Source organism: Saccopteryx bilineata, chromosome 10 (assembly GCF_036850765.1).
Source record: "Saccopteryx bilineata isolate mSacBil1 chromosome 10, mSacBil1_pri_phased_curated, whole genome shotgun sequence".
Lineage (NCBI taxonomy): Eukaryota > Metazoa > Chordata > Mammalia > Chiroptera > Emballonuridae > Saccopteryx > Saccopteryx bilineata.
Window position 1 is genome coordinate 76,376,117 of NC_089499.1, and position 20,080 is coordinate 76,396,196.

The following is a 20,080-nucleotide window of genomic DNA, read 5'->3' on the forward strand; positions in this document are numbered from 1 at the left end:
GGGCAAGTAAAAACACACACTGGGCTCCAAAACCCACTCACATTCAGTGCTCACACAAAGCTACTGACTTATCCAAGTTTCCTAGAATCAAAGGTTTCTAGCTCACCAGACTTATTCACCTCTGTTCCCTGTAAGGTCAGTGGATAGAGGGATGGTCACGAAGGAACTCAGACCCGCCCACTTTGGCTAGGACCGCCCACAATCAAGCCCGCCAAAGGAAGCTTCCCAGGAACCATTTGGAAAGAAGCGATCGTCTACCAGTCAGTGAAATTTTACCACGTCATACTAGCTCCACTTCCCTAGAGGAACCCTTTAAATATCTCCCACATGGTTTAATCCGTGCAACTTCACTAGCTTCCATCTTTCTTTCCTCGGGGCCAGGGAACCTTGCTGGGCGGGATGTGCGCTCTGTACTCAATAAAGCCGTTTACTTATTCTACACTTTGCGGCTCCGGCCCTCTTCCTTCCTTCTCGGCAGGGAAAAATCCCTTACATTTTGGTGCCAAAACCCGGGAGGAGTTAGAAGTCTGCAAGGACCGCTCCTTTCTCCTCCCCTCTGAGAAAGAACCAGGAGAAAGTACCAGGATCTCTGAATTCTACCCACTTCGGCGCACGGTGTGGTAAGTCCCCTGCCTCCAGCTTTCCTCTCAGTTCTTTCCTCCGAGACTCCCTGTCCAAGACCGTAGCTACGTCAGGGAACTCTTTTCTGTCCGAGTGAGCGTGTGCTTGTGGATACCTCCCCAAGCACATCCACTTTCATCCGTGGCTGGACCTTGAGTTTTTAGGATGATAATACTCAAGTCTGACCACTCCGAGAACTGAGCACGGCTGTGAGGGCACAGGAATTTCCCTCCCTAAGGAAGAAGAAACTGTTCTTCTTCTCCGCTGTTGCCAGGCCACAGTACCCACTCAATTAGACTCCTGAAGGGACTTTCGGTGTTAACACCCTCACCAATTTAACTATTGCCAAAAAAGCTGGGAACTGATTGGAGATCTCTTACATTCACGGCCTATAATTATTTGCATACCTGTCCTTAATCTCTGTGCTGCCTGTTCCACCATGCAGGCCTTTTTCTGGCCAGAGAAACCTCACCTAAAACCTCTATTCCTAATCTTTCCTTCTCTGCGGACTCCAAACTCTCTCTCCCCTCCCTTCGCAAAAACCTGTTTCTTATTCGCCATCTACTACCTTCTCTTTCTCCACCCCTGCTGGCCAGGGGCCCCTCCCTTTACTGTGTTCTCTAGTCCCGCCTCCGTCAGGCCTTTCTCAGCCTGGCATTGGCTCTTACACCGGTTTTCAGGACGTCCAACCCCAATTTTCTTACAGGAAGTTCCTGCCCTGTCCTGCCTTTGGCTCCAGCGTTTTTCCTGCGGGATCTGGGTGCCGGGATCTGCATGAGTGCCCTCCTCCTCTTATTCTCAATCCCCCAAACCCCTATCCAGAACCTGTGAACATGGCATTTAAAGTTTTCAACAGTCCCAATTAGTAGAAACAGGCCTGTTCACCAGGCCCCCATGCAGCAGAAGGTAATGCTCTAAACCCCGACTCTTGTGGCAACCCTGTGACCAGCAGAGCCACCAGCAGCTTGCTTTAAGTGTGGCAAGCAGGACCACTGGTCCCGGCAGGGCCCCGGCCAGCGGCTTCCCACTAAGCCCTGCCCTGACTGCAAGCAGCCCGGTCACTGGCAGAGTGATTGCCCCTTTGGGCAACAGGTTTTTTCCTCAGTGCCTCTACATGGAGGACAAGCCGCCCGAATGGGAGGCCAATCCAGCCAGGTGGGTGCATTGCTCGAACTCCTAGGACACGGCCTGGACTCAGAGAACCCAGGGTTCTGCAACAAGTGGGTAAGTCAGTCCATCTCATTTCTTGTGGACATGGGGGGCTGCCTTCTCTGTTTTTACCTTCATACTCTGGACCTCTAGTTCTCTCACAGGGTTCGGTTATGAGAATGGATGGGACCCTCTTCCTTTCCCCTTTTTACGCCACTCCTGACATGCAGTTTTGCCTCAAGCTTGCCTCCTTATAGAACCTCTGGCAGTCAGAACCACTGGACTTCATCCATCTCCAGCTCACCAAAAGGCTGGACCCTGCAAATTCCCCTATTTCTCCTTTTTTTAAAATCCTTACAGGACCGCATCTGCGAAGTTTCTCCAGTCACAGCCACACAGATGTTCCTCAAATGTAAGGTATTTTTCCCCGCCGAGAAGGAAGGAAGAGGGCCGGAGCCGCAAAGTGTAGAATAAGTAAACGGCTTTATTGAGTACAGAGCGCACATCCCGCTCAGCAAGGTTCCCTGGCCCTGAGGAAAAAAAGATGGAGGCTAGTGAAGTTGCACGGATTAAACCGCGTGGGAGATATTTAAAGGGTCCCTCTAGGGAAGTGGAGCTACTATGATGTGGGAAAATTTCACTGGCTGGCAGACGATCGCTTCTTTCCAAATGGTTCCTGGGAAGCTTCCTTTGGTGGGCTTGATTGTGGGCATTCCTAGCCAAAGTGGGTGGGTCTGAGTTCCTACGTGAACATCCCTCTATCCACCGACCTTACATTCCCCATCTCCTTCCTTCTTCCTGCACAAACTCTGCACAAACTAGCTTCTCACTCCACACTCTGCCATCTTGGCTGCTTCTCCTGGCCTTCTCCATATGGCCTCTCTCAGCTCTCCTCTCTGCTCTCTCCTCTAATATTAATCTCAGGAACCAAGAGAGCAAGCTCCTGTTCTGCCCCCATTTTATAGTGTAGAAATCCAAACCTTTAATCCAATATACAAAATAGGGAAGTCTCTAATACAAAGTCACTTATCTGGGGCATGATGGGATTGTATCACCCCACATCAAAAAGGGTGGGAAAGGCTTAATCCCAAAACCAAGCCCCAGGCTACAAAGATTCTGCCTGCCTTTAGCCCACCCCAACACGCATTAATATCACCTGGGCTACGGCCTCCTCATGGGCAGCACCATCTTTAACAAAGTGAGCATAATATATTTTATCTGCCCAACAACAATCCTTCTTTTGTAACTTCCGTCCTCCCTCAAAAAGTGTCTTCCTACATGCCCTCCTTTTTGATATTGGAAGACTAATCAGTAAATGTCCATATTCGGTAGATGCAAAGTTGATCCATTTCATGTGATGTGATGTATTAAAAATTAATAGGCATGTAAGTATAATTACAATATAAAATATTACAAATGTCTTTATTATGCATTTATCATATTATAGTGTATTATTGTTGCAATGAATAAAATGTTTCTTTTATTTACAATATTGTTTTCTTCAATTTATTTTTGTCCTTTTTTTTTTTTCAGAGACAGAGAGAGAGTCAGAGAGGCGGATAGACAGACAGGAACAGAGAGAGATGAGAAACATCAATTATTAGTTTTTTGTTGCGACACCTTAGTTGTTCATCAATTGCCCTCTCATATGTGCCTTGACCATGGGCCTTTAGCAGGCCAGGTAACCCCTTGCTCGAGCCAGAGTGCTTGGGTCCAAGCTGGTGAGCTTTTGCTCAAACCAGATGAGCCTGCACTCAAGCTGGCGACCTCGGGGTCTCAAACCTGGGTCCTTCTGCATCCCAGTTCGACGCTCTATCCACTGCGCCACCACCTGGTCAGGCTATTTTTGTCCTTTTTTTATTGTAAAAATGTTGGTCACCTTATTTTTGAGTTTGCTCACTTTTATTGTTAAAAAAATGGTGCTGGGCAGCCCTGTGTGTGCTTGCCCTTAGAGCAGGGCAGTTGATTGCAAATTGCAGATTGAATTCCTGCTTGGGAGGGGCCATTGTTTTGCTAATGTTTGCTAGGGGAGGGTTTTGATTGCCCCTAGCCTGTTTTGCAGAGGAGAAGAGGCAGAAAGAAGCTGTGTTTGCAGAGTAAGAAGAAATAGTGTTGAAGGGGCTTTGAGAGCCTTATTAAGGCTTGTGGGGGGAGACTTTGATTCCAGAAGGAACTGGAGAAGATTTTCCATTCTCCGGGTTGTGAAACCAGAGAATGTGTCAGGGCTTTGGGAGCTCTGAATGAGAGGGAAGTTGTCTTCCCTGCCTGTTTGCTTGTCTGCCAGTTCAAGACTTTAATAAATGGAATGGGCCACCATTTTTTGGCTCCACTTTTTTTTTACCATCTGCCCAAATCCAGTGAGAACCTGCCTGGCCATGATGGTGGCAGCCACTGGCCTTATACCACTCATTTTCTTCCTCCAAAAGACTAAGACCCATATTTTTTGTAAATAGCTTACATTTGAAAGCACTCTCCATTTTCAGTTCTATACAATTAAAAACAAACATGTTGATATGAAACCCTGACTTCAGTCATTCCCATTTACAATTTGCAGACAGCCTCCCAGTCTAAAGCCACTGTAGTTTGTGAAAATAAATATAACTGAGACAATCAACCAAGAAAATTATCTTGAAAAGGTGGAGATACAATAGCAGAATTTACTTGGGTAAGCTGTAAAGCCAGAAGCCATGGCCAGGGCCACTATCACAGCAGCCTTCTGGCCCATGCAGGTTCGCATTGGATTCGGACAGTCAGTAAAGAAACAGCGGAGCCAAAAGCTGGTGGGCCATAGTCTTTAATTCTAGCTTGCACCCGGCGGGCAAGTAAAAACACACACTGGGCTCCAAAACCCAGTTACATTCAGTGCTCACAAAGCCACTGACTTATCCAAGTTTCCTAGAATCAAAAGTTTCTAGCTCACCAGCCTTATTCACCTCAGTTCCCCATCTCCTTCCTTATCCCAAATACAAACTCTACACAAACTGGCATCTCACTCAGCACTCCACCATCTTGGCTGCTTCTCCTGGTCTCCTCCACGTGGCCTTTCTCTGCTCTCCTCTGCTCTCTCTTCTAATGATAATCTCAGGAACCAAGAGCGCAAGCTCTCGTTTTGCCCCCATTTTATAGTGTAGAAATCCAAACCCTTAATCCAATATACATAATAGGGAAGTCTCTAATACAAAGTCACTTCTCTGAGGCATGATAGGATTGTACCACCTCACACCAAAAAGGGTGGGACAGGCTTAATCCCAAAACCAAGGCTACAAGGATTCTGCCTGCCCCCCAACACACATTAATATCACCTGGGGCGACGGCCTCCACGTGGGCAGTGCCACTTTAACAAAGTGAGCATAATACATTTTATCTGCCCAACAGGTAAGCCCAACTGAATAATTGGGTTTAGCAAAGCATTTACCTTTTATCATGAGGGAATAGCTACTTGGGCATGCATTTCAATGTGTACCACCTCTAGCTTCCCTCCTCTATGAAAAGAAACTGTGTATGCAAGAAATTTGATTACCCCTGTGAATAGTTGGTTTTCAGAATTCAAGTTAAATATTTTATTGTAAAATACATTGTCCCACTTTCTTTTTATCTTCTTAACCAATAAGATGGTTTTCCAAGACCAATTCCTGCAAGTAGCATTATTTATCATTTCAAAATATGTCTTATTCCCTGGAATAAAAGATGATATTTTTGTGTGACTTGATTTTATTATTTTATGTCTTATAATTTTCTTTTAATTCCATCCTAATCTATTTCATTTCACTGCAGCAAGAATCATCAGAGGATAGAGTATTAATGAAGAGATTTTTCAAACAAACAATTTCAAAAGTCTCTGAAAATATTATCTAAAATGAGACAGGGATCAATTAAATAAATAACCAAGTATTATTTTATTCAAGAATCTATGTCTGTTATTTAAGTTTTATGTTGTTTTTTCTTCTAATTATTTGTGTTCAATTTTTAATCACCTGATTTATTACCAGTCCCTCTTCCACTAGTTGAAAAAAGTGTTTAAGCCTAAAATCTGTTGAAACATACTTTTAATGTAACATCTAATTTAATTTTCATTTCATTCCATACTAATTAAGCACTACTATTCCTTATTTTACATATGAGGAAATTGATTCTAAGTTATTAAACAATTTTCTCAGAATAACTCTGCTATTGGGGTTGAGGGAACCAAGCATTTATCTCGATATATGCATACCATAAATTCAATTTACCATTGTGGTGCTTGTAACATATTCTTCAAATTAAAAATGAAATATTGATTGAATGAGATGATTACATCTAGATAATATAAACTTTATTGTGAGATTTTTAAAAAAATCACTTGGCCAAACTCCTCACCTTTAGTAACAAACACACACAAACATTAAAATAGACATCAAACTTAGTTTTATTTTGAAACATGTTATATGAGTAACATAAAGATATGATTGTTTTTCATCAACATGTCTATCAGTTACCAGTGAGTTAGACTTCATACTTGTGGTCTCTTATACAATCAGAGCAAACACTGCAGAAGAGAATGAGATAATCTAGGTCTAGATTAGAAAAACTTGGGTTAGTGTTTCAGTCACTTCTGTTTCCTATAGATTTGCTTTTAATGGATGGGATAAAAAAAAATCACTGTTCTAACTTCTACTTTCATGATATTGTTTCCAGATGACTGACTAAAATTTATTCCATCACCTTGAGGTTATTCAAGTTATTCCAAGCAGAACTGGAGGAGGTGGGGCAAACATGTGAAAACATAGAAGAGCTTATTTGAGAATATAAATACTTATGTGTATTGAAATCTATGGTAGAATTGCATTTTTTCTAGAATAAGAATATGAATGTTGACAAAAGGTAGATGTTAAGAGCCTTTGGATGTGTTCTGGGGTTATTTTCCTTCTTGTTTATTAAAATTTGAATCTAGGAAAGACATGACTATTGGTATAGATGCTCAAGGAGTCCTGCTTGGCATATCTGATTTTCAGCAGTAGCAAAGAGTTATGACATCTCCAAGGACTTTGAACTTACTTTTATCTAAGGTAAAAGATATCTTTGAAAGGATGTACATTTTTATAGACAGCAGTGAACACCATTTAAAAATCATAAAAATATTTCAATTAAAATCTGTTTATAGCTTGACCTGTGGTGGCACAGTAGATAAAGTGTCAAGCTGGAATGCTGAGGTTGCCAGTTTGAATCCCCAGGCTTGTCCAGTCAAGGCAAGTTTGAGAAGCAACTACTATGAGTTGATGCTTCCCATTTCACCCTGTTGGTCAAATAAGTTTGTAAAGACGATGTATATATTTGCTTGCATTGGGTGTGGGAGACAGGCTATAAGCTGGCGAGGTCCTCATAGCCTAAGGTTTAGTTTTAAGCCTAAGCCTTTCCCACCCTTTTAATACTAAGATCTTTTCAACATCCTTCTAATACTTCTTCTCAAAACTAAGCTTTTCCCCACACCTTTGACTATTGCATGATGTGGGGTGGTGCACTCTTATGAAATATCCCATTTATGCCTCAAATAAGTGGCTTTGTATCAGAGACTTCCTTATTTGTATACTGGCTTAAAGGCTTTAATTTCTACACTATAAAATAAGGCAGACAGGGAACTCTTGCTCAGATCCTGTCATCAGCATTGCAGAGGAGAGGTAGCCAGGACTGTGGAATGCTGAAAAAGAAGCCATTTTGTGCAGTTTGTGCAGAGAGAAGGAGATGGGGAACAGAGGTGAATAAGGCTGGAGAGGTAGAAACCTTTGATTCTAGGAATACTTGGATAAGTCAGTGGCTTTGGGAGCCCTGAATGGAAAGGGAAGTGTTTTCCCACTGTGTGTATTTCTCGCTTGCCGGGTGCAAGCTAGGATTAAAGGTAATGGCCCACCAATTCTTGGCTCCATTGTTTCATTACCATCTGTCTGAATCAAATGCAAACCTGCACAGGCCAGGCGGCTGTGATGGTGGCCGCAGCTACTGGCTTGACACTCCACCACTTCTATCTCTCTCTCTGCCCCCTCTATCTGAAATCAGTAGATGAATCTTTAAAAATATATTCAGTCACTTAAAATAAAAATCTGTATATATATCTTCGAATACTCAAGGGAGGATTAAGAAGTGTTATATTTATCTAATTTTATTTATTTTTTAGACAGAGAGGGACAGACAGACAAAAAGGGAGAGAGAGATGAGAAGCATCAACTTTTTATTGTAGCACCTTAGTTGTTCATTGATTACTTTTTCATATTTGCCTTGATGAGGGGTGAGGCTCCAGCTGAGCCAGTGATCCCCTCACTTTCCCTGCCACTCAAGCCAGTGACCCGTGGGCCCAACCCAGTAACCATGGGGTCATGTCCATGATCCCACAGTCAAATCAACAAACCCATGCCTAAGCCAGATGAGCCCACGCTCAAGCAGCTGACCTCGGGGCTTTGAACCTGGGTCCTCAGCATCCCAGGCAGATGATCTACCCCCTGCGCCACCACCTGGTCAGGCTACTTTATATTTAAACCCAAAGCAGATATTCATATCATTAACAAAGGTAAACACTGAGTTTGTTTTAATTGGTACAATTGGCAAAAAAATAACCAAACAGAAATCTAAAGGAATTTGTAAAAATATAAAACTCAACAAAGTCTTATTATAGCAATTGAGAAGTTCCAAATGGTTCTGAACACAGAATTCATGGTCAGTCTTTATCAATGTTTAATGTGATAGAACTTAAGTGACTAAGCTTGCATAAAGAAGAGATATTTAATTAGTAAATGGTGTTTGTCTGGCCTTCAAGAGCACCCCCTCCACAAATCATCACATTTTCCTTAGTTAATTAAATTTATTTCTTTGTGCCCTAAGCACAGTCCCTCCTATTGACCAAATGGGTAATTTCAGCTCTTTTTTTCCTCACTTCCTCCTTACCTGCCCACACCCCATCTCCATAATATTTTGTAACTCATTTGGTCCCGTGTTCTATCACTACAGTTTTGAAACTCAATTTTCCCTTGTTTTATCACTACAGTTTTGAAACTCACTTTTTCCCTTTATAATGCCTTCCCTTTGCACCATTCATACATATAATTTTTTCATTTAAAACTTGGTCTTCTTGGTGCAGCCACTGTGGAAAGCAGTATGAAGTTACCTCAAAATATTAAAAATGAAACTGCCTTATGATCCAGTAATTTCACTTCTGGGAATATATTTGAAGAAACCTGAATCATGAGTTCGAAAGAATATATGCTCTCCTGTGTTCACTGCAGTGTTATTTACAATAGCCAAGACAGGGAAGCAGTCCAAGCGTCCATCAATGGATGAGTAAATAAAAAAGCTGTGGTACATTTACACAATGGAATACTACTCAGCTGTAAAAAAATAAAGGAAATCTTACCTTTTGTGATAACATGGATGGACCTGGAGAGTATTATGCTAAGTGAAATAAGCCAGTCACAGAAAGATAAATGCCATATGACTTTATTTATATGTGGAATCTAATGAACAAAATAAACCAATAAACAAAATAGAAACAGACTCAGAGACAAGAGAACAGACTGACAGCTGTCAGAGGGTAGGGGGGCTGGGTGAAAAAGTAAAGGGATTAAGCAAAAACATAAAACTCAGAGACAACAGTATGGTGATTACTAGAGGAAAGGGGGGTGGGGAGGTAAGAGAGGGTAGAGAGGGGATAAATGGTGACAGAAGGAGACTTGACTTGGGGTGGTGAACACAATATAGATGATGTATTATAGAATTGTATCCCTGAAACCTATATACTTTTATTAACCAAACTCACCCCAATAAATTCAATTAAAAAAAAACAAACTTGGTCCTCTTCAGACATACAGATGGCCAATAGGCATATGAAAAAATGTTCAACATCACTAATCATCAGAGAAATGCAAATTAAAACCACAATAAGATACCACCTCACACCTGTCATTAACAAAACAACACACAATAAGTTCTGGTAAGGATGTGGAAACAAGGGAACCCTCCTGCACTGCTGGTGGGAATGCATACTTGTGCAGTCACTGTGGAAACAGTATGGCATTTCCTCAAAAATTAAAAATGGAACTGCCTTTGACCCAGCTATCCCACTTTTAGGAATATATCCTAAGAATATCAAATCACTGATTCAAAAGAAGAGATGCACTCCCATGTTTATTGCAGCAAGATTTGGAAATAGCCCAAGTGTCCATCAATGGACGAGTGTATTAAAAAGCAGTGGTACATATACACAATGGAATACTACACAGCTGTGGAAAAGAAGGAAATCTTACCTTTTGTGATGGAATGGATAGATCTGGAGACTATTATGCTAAGTGGAATAAGACAGGCAGAGAAAGACAAATATCACATGATTTCACTTATATGTGGAATCTGAGCAACAAAGTGAACTGAGGAATAAAATAGAGGCAGAGGCAGGGTCATAGGTACCAGAGAGACAGCTTTCAGAGGGAAGGAGGATAAGGGGATGGGATCAGAGAAGGTGAAGGGATAAGTGAAATTATATATACATAATGCATAGATACAGATAACAGGGCATCAAATTCCAGAGGGAAGGCAGGGAGGGAGTAAGGGAGAAGGGGGCAAGAGGGATGTAAATGGGGACACGAGGGTGGGGGGTGAGGGTGCTATATTCAGTAGGACACTTGAATCCATGTTAACACAATAAATTAAAATTAATAAAATAAATATTAAAATAAAATAAAAAGCCAAAAATATTAAAAAAATAATATAAAACTTGGTTCTCCTTTTTGGGAACTGTGATTCTCTTTCATTCTCAGTTGCTTCATCCATGTGAGCTTTTAGCAGTGTACTTACTTGGATTTGTTGGTATGTTACCTTGAAATTAAGTGCTGTCAGCCTTTTCACATGTTTATTTGTATCTCCCAAAGAAGATTATAAACTCTTTAAGAGATTATCTTCTAAAAATTTAATCCGACCCAAGCACCTAAAACAATGTTCACTGCATAAAAAGGTGCTGAATCAAAGTTATTGCTTGATTGTTTGGCGTGTTATATTTTCTGTTTCAGGAAAACCAGTAAAACATAATTTGAACATCTTTTACTTCTTTAAGAGAAGTATAAAGTGAGGACTGCCAAAATGTAGCAATTTCCATATCACTGGATTATTTAAATTGATAAGGAATAAGTGATGGCCACAGAAGTTATGCCCTTGAAGTGAGTATGATGGTAAAATTAAATATATTATTTAAGTTTAAAAATCAAACAGGATGGTTAGAGTTAAGGTGAAACTAGATGTTGTTTTGAGTTTAAGTTCTCAAAGATTCTAGCTAGGAAACTTCACTTGAGTATCAAAGCCTACAGTCAAATCAGATTCAAAAGAAGAGACGCACCCCCATGTTTATTGCAGCAAGATTTGGAAATAGCCCAAGTGTCCATCAGTGGACGAGTGGATTAAAAAGCAGTGGTACATGCCTGACCTGTGGTGGCACAGTGGATAATGTGTCGACCTGGAAATGCTGAGGTCGCCGGTTTGAAACCCTGGGCTTGCCTGGTCAAGGCACATATGGGAGTTGATGCTTCCAGCTCCTCCCCCCCTTCTCTCTCTCTGTCTCTCTCTCTCTCTCCCTCTCTTTCTCCTCTCTAAAAATGAATATAGAAAAAAATTTTTAAAAAAGCAGTGGTACATATACACAATGGGATACTGTGTGAAAATACATAGACAGATGTGATGCAAACTTTAAATTCTGGCTACACATTTACAACTCCCACGACTACCCACGAATAATTAAAGCATTAGAAAATACATAGATACAGGAAATGGGGTAGGGGCGTGGAGAGAAGTCTCCAGATAGCTCAAGATCCAAGGGTGTTGGTTTGTTCTCAATCCGTCAGCGGGTCGCTTATTAGATTCAGCACGCTGGCCAGCTCCACCGTCCGCCTATTTATTGGCCAAAGGAGTAGGGGGAGGCACCAACTGCTGCTTTTGAATTGATAACTGAGAAGCAGGGGGATGAAGATAGTGCGATAGAGCCATTGCATTAGATACTGATGCCGCCGAGTTCTTGGGGTGTCTTTGTCTGACCTCGGGATCCCCACTCCTCTACCCAGATCCTCGGAGCCAGAATGGAGAAAGGGCTCAGCACTAGAAACCGTTCTATTTCTCCGGTAGGCTCTCGACGGCAGAAAGTGTTCCCAGTCCTTGGAATTAAATGATGTTCATCATAGCTTTTAAGGGGTAGGCAAGGGCGGGGATTCTACTTAAATTAGTTGAGCTGTACGGTCGATACACAAATCCTCTCTAAATCTGATTCACTTTTATTTTAATGAGTGGGAGTACGTAAAGTAAATTGCTGGAATCAGAGTGCGCAGGAGGGACGAACACGCTGCCCAGCCCCACAGCCCCACGCCCCAGGTGCGGAGAAGCCTGGGGAAGGGAGAGAGACTCTCTACGGCATGGGATCTCGCTGACTTTCTCTTAGTGAGACCTCTGGATGTAGCGTCTTCGCTAACAGGACATCACTGGTTTGTTTATTTCTTCCTTCCTCCCCCAAGAACTTTTTGCCCGCGGGAGGGGGAGAAAGGTCGAGGTAATGAGAGCTGAGCATCAATGAGGAAATTAGCCACAAAAGGGAGAGGGTGAAGAGGGCAGGAAAGCGCTAGGGTCAGCATTGAAGCTCTGGAACTTTGGGGACGCTCGCACTGTCCTCGCTCTAGTCCTCTGCAGCCACCCTTTACGCCGCGGACAGGGGAGAGTTAAGCCAGTAAACACGTAAGCGCCGCTCCCTCCCCAATCGGCAAGATGCCTCCTCGGCTCTCGGCTGCAGCGACAGCTTGCAACACTCGGCATCTTTTCTGGCGACGCCTCCTTCAGCGGCTGCAGATGGCATCCGGCTGCGGGCTCCGGGCTTGCTGACTCTTCCCCTTGCCCACCTCGGGTCCACAGACGCACCTCCCCATCCCCTCCTCCCCTTGCGCTCCTGGGTCTGAGCCCAGCTCGGGATCGCTGGGCTAGGAGAGCAGTCGCGGCGGCCGATGCTGAGCAGGAGGGAGCTCGCTCCCTGATTTCGGAGAAGCGCCCATCCGGGAGAGCCGACACCCAGCTGCCTCCAGCGGCCCCCATCTTTTGCACCCCAAGCCGGGGCTCCAGGGAACCCCCCCCCCGCCCACTCCAGGCGCCACCATGCTAGACCCTTCGTCCAGCGAAGAGGAATCGGATGAGATCGTGGAGGAGGAGAGCGGCAAGGAGGTGCTTGGCTCGGCCGCGTCCGGCGCTCGTCTGTCTCCCAGCCGCACTAGCGAGGGCTCGGGCGGCGGCGCCGGGCTGGGGGGCGGCGGCGGTGCGGGCGCCGGGGCCGGGGTGGGCGCCGGCGGCGCTGGGGGCAGCGGCGCTGGGGGCAGCGGCGGGGCCGGGGGGCTGCAGCCCAGCAGCCGCGCGGGTGGCGGCCGGCCCTCCAGCCCCAGCCCGTCGGTGGTGAGCGAGAAGGAGAAGGAAGAGTTGGAGCGGTTGCAGAAGGAGGAGGAGGAACGGAAGAAGAAGCTGCAGCTCTATGTTTTCGTGATGCGCTGCATCGCCTACCCCTTCAACGCCAAGCAGCCCACCGACATGGCTCGCCGGCAGCAGAAGGTAGGTGCGCCCGGGAGGCCCGGGCAGCGGCGCCGGGACGTCGCCAGGCGGGTGGGGCGAACAATGGGAGTTGGCGGCGCAGCCGGCAATGGAGGAGCAAAAGGAGGTGGAGACCGCACCCTGGAGACGGGGCTGCGAGGCCCTCTCGCCGCGGCCCCGACCGCTGAGGTCCTGAAGCGCAATGCCGAGCGCCCAGGCCTCCGCGGGAGCGAGCCCGGCAGGTCCGGCGCAGTGGCCGGAAGGCTCCGGCAGTGACTCGCAAGCTGCGCGCCCACAGAGGCCTTGCTCGCGTGCAGGGCTCCTGGCGCTCTCCAGAGGCGGGCGGCCGCACTCCGCTCAGGGGCGTGAGCTCCGCGGGCAGGGCCGCCTGGCAGGTGGGGGCGCCGGTGTGGAGAGAAAAGAGCGCCTCCGAGGAGCGCTCGGCGCATTCGCGCTGAGAGCATCGCGGGCCAGGCGGGAGCGAGCCAGCCCGGAAGGCGAAGCATCCAGGCATTTGCGAAGGGCATCCTCCTCCCTCCGCCCGGTCCAGCAGACCACTGACCCGGGTCGCCTACGGGTCCTCAGGCATGGCTTCGCTCCGGCCTGAGCTCCCTCCAATCCCCCTTCTCCTTCCGCGTCGACCCCAGAGCACCGCACGCACTCTGGTTCTGCCCGGGTCAGGCCCTCTACCGTTCTCCCTTTGACCCTCCCCTCTTCCCAAGGTGACTTCGCCACCTTCGAGCTTTCCGAGGCCCTCAAAGCCCTGTCTTCATCGCTGCGGGCTAGATGCAGTGCAGCTGCAAAAAGCCGCGCAATTATAAGCATCAGAAAGCTTTTTGTGGCTGAGGCAGGGGCGGCTGCAGGCCGCCTTTGATGTGAAGAAAAGCGCCGATTTCTATCAGCTGTTCTCCAGCCGGGCAGAGGAGGCGGGTGGCTACTGCAGAATGAGGCGCGGTGGCACGGGACCAGGAGGGAAGGGGTCAGGTACTCAGGTGAAGTGACTCAGTGAAGAAAGCCCTCTGTTCTAGGTGAACGCACCAGAATAGACAGTGAAGGACCCGAGGCATGGTGTGCGAAGCAGCTCTAATCCCATCAAGGTTGTGAGACCGGTGTCTTAAAACAGTGAATTTCTGGTTGCTGCTAGTTAAGACTGAATTTTGTGTTGCTGTAGTACAGCCTGAGGTTTTCCTGTATTTATTCGTCCTTATCTTGAGTGAACACAGATTTCTCTGTTTGTTTTGCTTATATATGTACACACACCGGCCAGCACTGGTGATTTCAACGATCACAAGCTTCACACAGGTATCAGTTTTATTAAAAATAAAACTCATTTCCTGGTTGAGAAATAGCTAGTGAGCTACACACTCCATTCTCAGACCCTCCCCCGCCCCCATCTGTAGCCCCTTGCTTTTTCAACCTGTATTCTGGTCTACAGTAGAGCAAAGGTATACTCAGAACAGTCAAAGTGGTTTTTTTGGATATTCTTTTAAGGTTGAGTACTGGGTCCACACACACGGCCTGATATTTTAGGTTTCAGCTTGAAATGATTATGGTAACTGTCTTTATAACGTGGGGAAGTTTCATCTTTAAAATCTGTTAATAAGCCCACCAACCAAAGATGTTTTAGTTCTTTGGCAATAAAAACTGTTGTGGTTTAAAGAAAAAATAAGAAACAAACTTCCCTTTATCAGTCAAAAGTCTCTAGAGCTCTGTTTTTTTTTATATAGACGCTTACATCTGGGCACTAGAATGAGAGAATACAGGCTCACAGAGACCCAGTTCTTCTAAACAACCTTCAGCCACCTGAGCAGGATTATCAGGAAGCTAAATTTTTCTGATTTGATTATATGTTTTATTTGAATTCATTCAAAGCTGTGCTTTTGAGGGGCAGGTGGGTTTTGTTTTCACATGTGACCTTAGCATCAGAGAGACCACAGGACAGATTGGATAATACTGGCATTTAGTCAAACTATTTTTAGTTATTGCAGCAAATTAGTGCTAAATACAATACACATCCCAGCAAAGCTGCCTCAGGGCTATTGACTATTGGGAAGCTTAATATCTTGTCTCCTTATTACAAAAAATACAAACAAGCAAACAAAAAAAAAACCCCACAAAAATAAACTTTGCCATTGCTATATCTTTAAGTTCTTAGTGTCCTTCTGGAATAGGGTGTTTTGCTACTTTTTTCCAAGCTTGAAACTTTGATTTTAAAATAATGAGTCATTATTAGAAGTAACTAAAAAGTTTGCATAATCACTGTGGTAAAATTTAAAGACAAGTAATATTGATAAACTAAAATTAGTCTTGGAGAAGTATAAACAAGTTGTAGATTGCATATGAGTTTGTAGTAGCCTGAAAATGGGTGAACTAGAAAAAGCTATAAAAAAAGATGTAGCAGAAGGAATAGAGTGACATGGAGAGAAAGAAAACTGCCCTTGGAAAAGAAGTGCTGAATTGAGAAAAAGACAAGATCATATTGTTACATCTTTACACTATGTGCCTTCAACTTAGACAACGTTCTATGTCACTTATATCTCACCAAAGCTGGGGATAAAAACAAGATCATATTATATTGCATATGATATATGTCATGAAATAGTCTATATTCATAATACTGGCAACCATTTTTCAAATACCTACTTTTTAAAAATAGGCTTTATTTATTACAAGTTATGGATTCACTAAAAAATTGAGAAAATAGTACAGAAAGTTCCCATATCGCCCTCATCCAGTTTTCCCCCATTATTGATATCTTACTATAATATGGCATATCTGTTACAATTAAAGAATTCATATTGATACATTATCAACTAAAATATATGGTTTATTCTGATTTCCTTAGTTTTTACCTAAATTCTTTTTTCCGTTCTTAGATCATTTTAAATTCTCTTAATAACCCTATCAATGCAGGAATTACTGTCGTTTTTAGAAGATAAAGCTGAGACTGAGACAGGTTTTGTAATTTGCCTAAAGCACTGCGCAAACAGTTGGAAGAGTGGAGGCTAAGGCCTGGTGTATGCTGATTCCAAAGCCTGCCTTTTCAATACGCGACACTGGCCAGAAATATTCTAAAGTGAAAAATAGAGCCCTAGCATCATGACATGTTGAAGTGCACTTTACTCCCAGGGTGATTTCTATTATAGTTAAGAGAGACCTACACCCCTCCCTTAGGGCACCTATCAAATACAGTGGTCCCCTCTGATCTGCAGGGCATAATGTTCCAAGGCCTCCAGTGGATGCCTGAAACCGTGGATAGTACAGAACCCTATATGTACTATGTTGTTCCTATACACACACTCCTATGATTAAATTAATAAATTAGGCACACTAGAGATGTTCAGCAATAAATAAAGTACAACAATTTTGACAATATACTATAATAAAAGTTTTGTAAATGGTTTGGGGTCAGTATTAAGTAAAATAAGTGTTACTTGAACATAAGCACTGTGACACCACAACTGTCAACCCTGATAACCCAGAACACTACCAAGTGACTAATAGAGAGGTGGCACATGCAACATGAATACACTGGACGGGATAGTTCACATCTGGGCAGGATGGAGTAGGGTGGCATGAATGTTCATGATGTTATTCAGAAAGATACACAGTTTAAAACATGAATTGTTTATTTCTTGAATTTTCCATTTAAAAATTTGGGACTATGATTGACCACAAGTAACTGAAACTGCAGATAAGGGGGGACTGCTATATTCAACCTGAGAAAATGCACATTTAGGTACCAGGGTATGGAGGAAAGAGATAGGCTGTTATGTTAGTTGATAAATTGAACACTTGACCATAGTCAGTCTTTCTATGTGGTTTGAGCTTTAAAAAGTATATTAGCTTAGAAGAACAACTAGAAAGGAGCAGAGGGTGAAGATTCTGATAGTTAATTACTTTGGTTTCACTTTTAGTGGAAAAAAAAAAGAGTGCCCAGGCATTCAACAATTTTCCCAGTTAAAAGAAGAGACTTTAAGCAGACTATGTGAAAACATAGTTTATCATTGATAGGTTTATTTTTCTTGTACTATTATGAATCTAAATATAACATGCTGGTAATGATAATTTATGACCAAAATATAAATCTGGCCTTCAGTGTATGGTTCAGCAGCTCATAAATGACAATTTGAAAAACAATCCTGTGCTCTTTATTTTCCTTCTTTTGTCAGAATGGTAGAGTGAATACCTAGCAGTGGGCATGGCAAAGCTATACCATATGTTTCTAAATTATGTAGTAATGGTGATGGGTGGCTACCTCCTGTGAATTAGCTACTTATAGATGCTGCTGAGGGAATGAAATGCAGGCACTGTAAACAATTATGTAATAGGTTGATATAACCAAGTTTTTAAAAAGTGACTAGGAATTATTTATAATGCCTGCATTACAGGTGTCCAGAATGAATATGGGGAGCATGTGTAGGTTTGTATACATGTGTGTATGTGTGTGTCTGTGTGTACGTGTTTAGATGATGAAGGAAGGGTACAATCCTAAAGTCATTTCTATTGTATATGAACTTCAATTTCATTCAGGAGGACTTTAGATAAAATAGGATGTAGTTCAAGCTACTCACTTCCATGTAATTCAGCTTATATGTTGCCATGAAAATATGACTAACATTGAGTCACTGTTAGCTTCAGAAATTCCATCTGTCTTCATTTATTTATTTGACTTTGTTAGTTGGTCATGACTCAGAAGCCTATACCTTTCCTAAAATCTTAGACCTACTGCCAGCTAACTATATATGTAGACTGTGTGTGTTTTAAATCAAAATTAGTGATTCATCCGTTCAGATGTGTTGTGAGGCATTTGGACTAGTTCCACTACTCAAAATTCTTAAGGGTTGCTTTCAAAGTGTAGTGTGTGATTTTCATTTCAGAAAATAAATATTCTAACCTTTGAGAGAACTGTGTGACTATTAAACCAGATTTCTTTGAAAAGAATTACGTATTTCTCTTTTCATCAAGGAAAAAAACTGCATTCTTTAAATGTGCTTTTTGGCAGCTCTATCCTCAGTGCAATGGGCAGGAACTGTTATGCACTGGTACTGGCGAAGGCATTCTGAAGATGCTGAAGAAAGTAATAAGAGAGGTTCTTGCCTCATTGAACACTTGGAATAGCCTTGTGCTTCTCTAAAAACTGGATTGAAGAACAGAGGAAATTAAATATTCATGCCAGAAGAATTGTACTGTGTCAAGTGGTAAAAGCAAATAATTCAGAGCTCATTCCCCTACAAAAGCAAATTTAATACACAATAACAGGCTGTACACTAGAATATAATCAGTTGTATAGCCAGGTGTCTATACAACTTCAGTTGGAATGATCAGGAGAGTTCTCCTAACTTAGAAGTAAGTTTTGAAGAAGTGACTAGTTACTTTTTCATTAAACACTTGGCGGCTGAACCAGAAGATACCTGTGAGATATGCACCTGAGTTGGAGAGCTATGTTCTAGTTTGGAAGTTAACAGATACAGTTGTCAAATAAGTTGAGAACAAGAAACTGTCTCATTATAAGATGGCTGATTACAATATGAAAGTGGTGGAGGGAGAGAGTGTATGCCTACACATACACAGGGTTAGATTTAATAGTAGGGAAACTTTTTATTGAGGAAGTTGCATCTTAAATAACTTGTATGACCTGTAAGCATAAGGAAAGACAGGTATTCCAGCCTAGAGAAAAGCATGAGATAGCAGAAATATGGAAAAGAGTCATTGCTTGTGGGACGCTATTTAGTCCGATTCTTTTGGCTCCAAGTGACAGAAACCCAACTCACATGGTTAAATCAAAAAGAAAATAATGGGAAGGGGAAAGATTTATAGTGCATGTAATAAAAATCCAGTACAGAGGTGACTATAGGAATGGCTGGATCTAGGAGTTCAACTAACTTCCTCAACAGAATGAAGAAAGCTGGCTGGTGGTGATAGAAAAGGATATATATTAATATCTGTGTTTAAGCTCAAACTCTACAAATTGATTAAATGCGAGTAATCTTCTGTCTCTGGAGTCATCCATATGGAGACAGGATAGGAAAGCATCAGATGTTCTCTAATGTTTCTTCTCTATATAATAGTTGATTTTTTTTTCTGGATGATGAGATTACTTATTACCAAGACTTACAATTTCATTCAAACCCATATTTGCTATGTTTTTACATTAAAAAATAAGGCGGTGTCTGAAAAAAATCTGATGTGGTTAGAAATGAATTCACTTTGTCCAATTATCTGAATTTTCAGGCAAGGAGGTGAAATCTTAAAAGTTTATGAGACTACAGACTACACAAAAGTTGTAAGCTTTAGCCTGTGGGCTGAAAGTGACCCACAAATGTATTTTCTTTCCTACAATGAATTCTTTAATTTAAAAACTTAGTTCTTGGAATTTATAACTACTAATATATTTTACATTTAAAAACCTGTATTATAATTGGAAAATGTAGCAAAACTGGGCCTGAGATTTTGTGAATTTGCAAAAAGCAATAGAAATAAGACTACCATGCCATTACTTAAATAATGGAATGTTGACCACTTTTAACTAAAACTGTGCTTGTTCTAAGAGGGACACCATATATATCTAGATGGCAAGACTATCTGCCAACAACATCTCTTCTTACCACTGATGCGAAGATGTTGATGGTCTGACCTTGGCCCGAATGAGGCATCCAAAAAAAGAAACTGCCATTTGGAGCTCTATGTTCCCTGTTTCTGGCAACAGTTTCCATGTAAGGATTAGATTTATAGTTTCTGCAGAATTAAA

At 42.8% G+C, this 20,080-nt stretch overlaps 1 protein-coding gene across 20 annotated transcripts in view; it reads left to right on the plus strand.

Annotated features, from left to right (window-relative positions):
- Nucleotides 1-12,111: 12,111 nt before the first annotated feature.
- The window catches only part of CADPS (calcium dependent secretion activator), a 589,311-nt gene continuing 581,342 nt past the window's right edge, over nt 12,112-20,080 (plus strand). For 11 of the 20 annotated variants that reach the window (XM_066244437.1, XM_066244438.1, XM_066244448.1 and 8 more), the window contains exon 1: nt 12,113-13,350. In XM_066244437.1, the coding sequence (XP_066100534.1) occupies nt 12,907-13,350 (444 nt within the window). In that variant the 5' untranslated portion in view covers nt 12,113-12,906. Of the gene's footprint in view, nt 13,351-20,080 lie in introns of all 20 variants that reach the window. The other 9 variants (XM_066244447.1, XM_066244456.1, XM_066244446.1 and 6 more) reach the window with 2 other exon arrangements.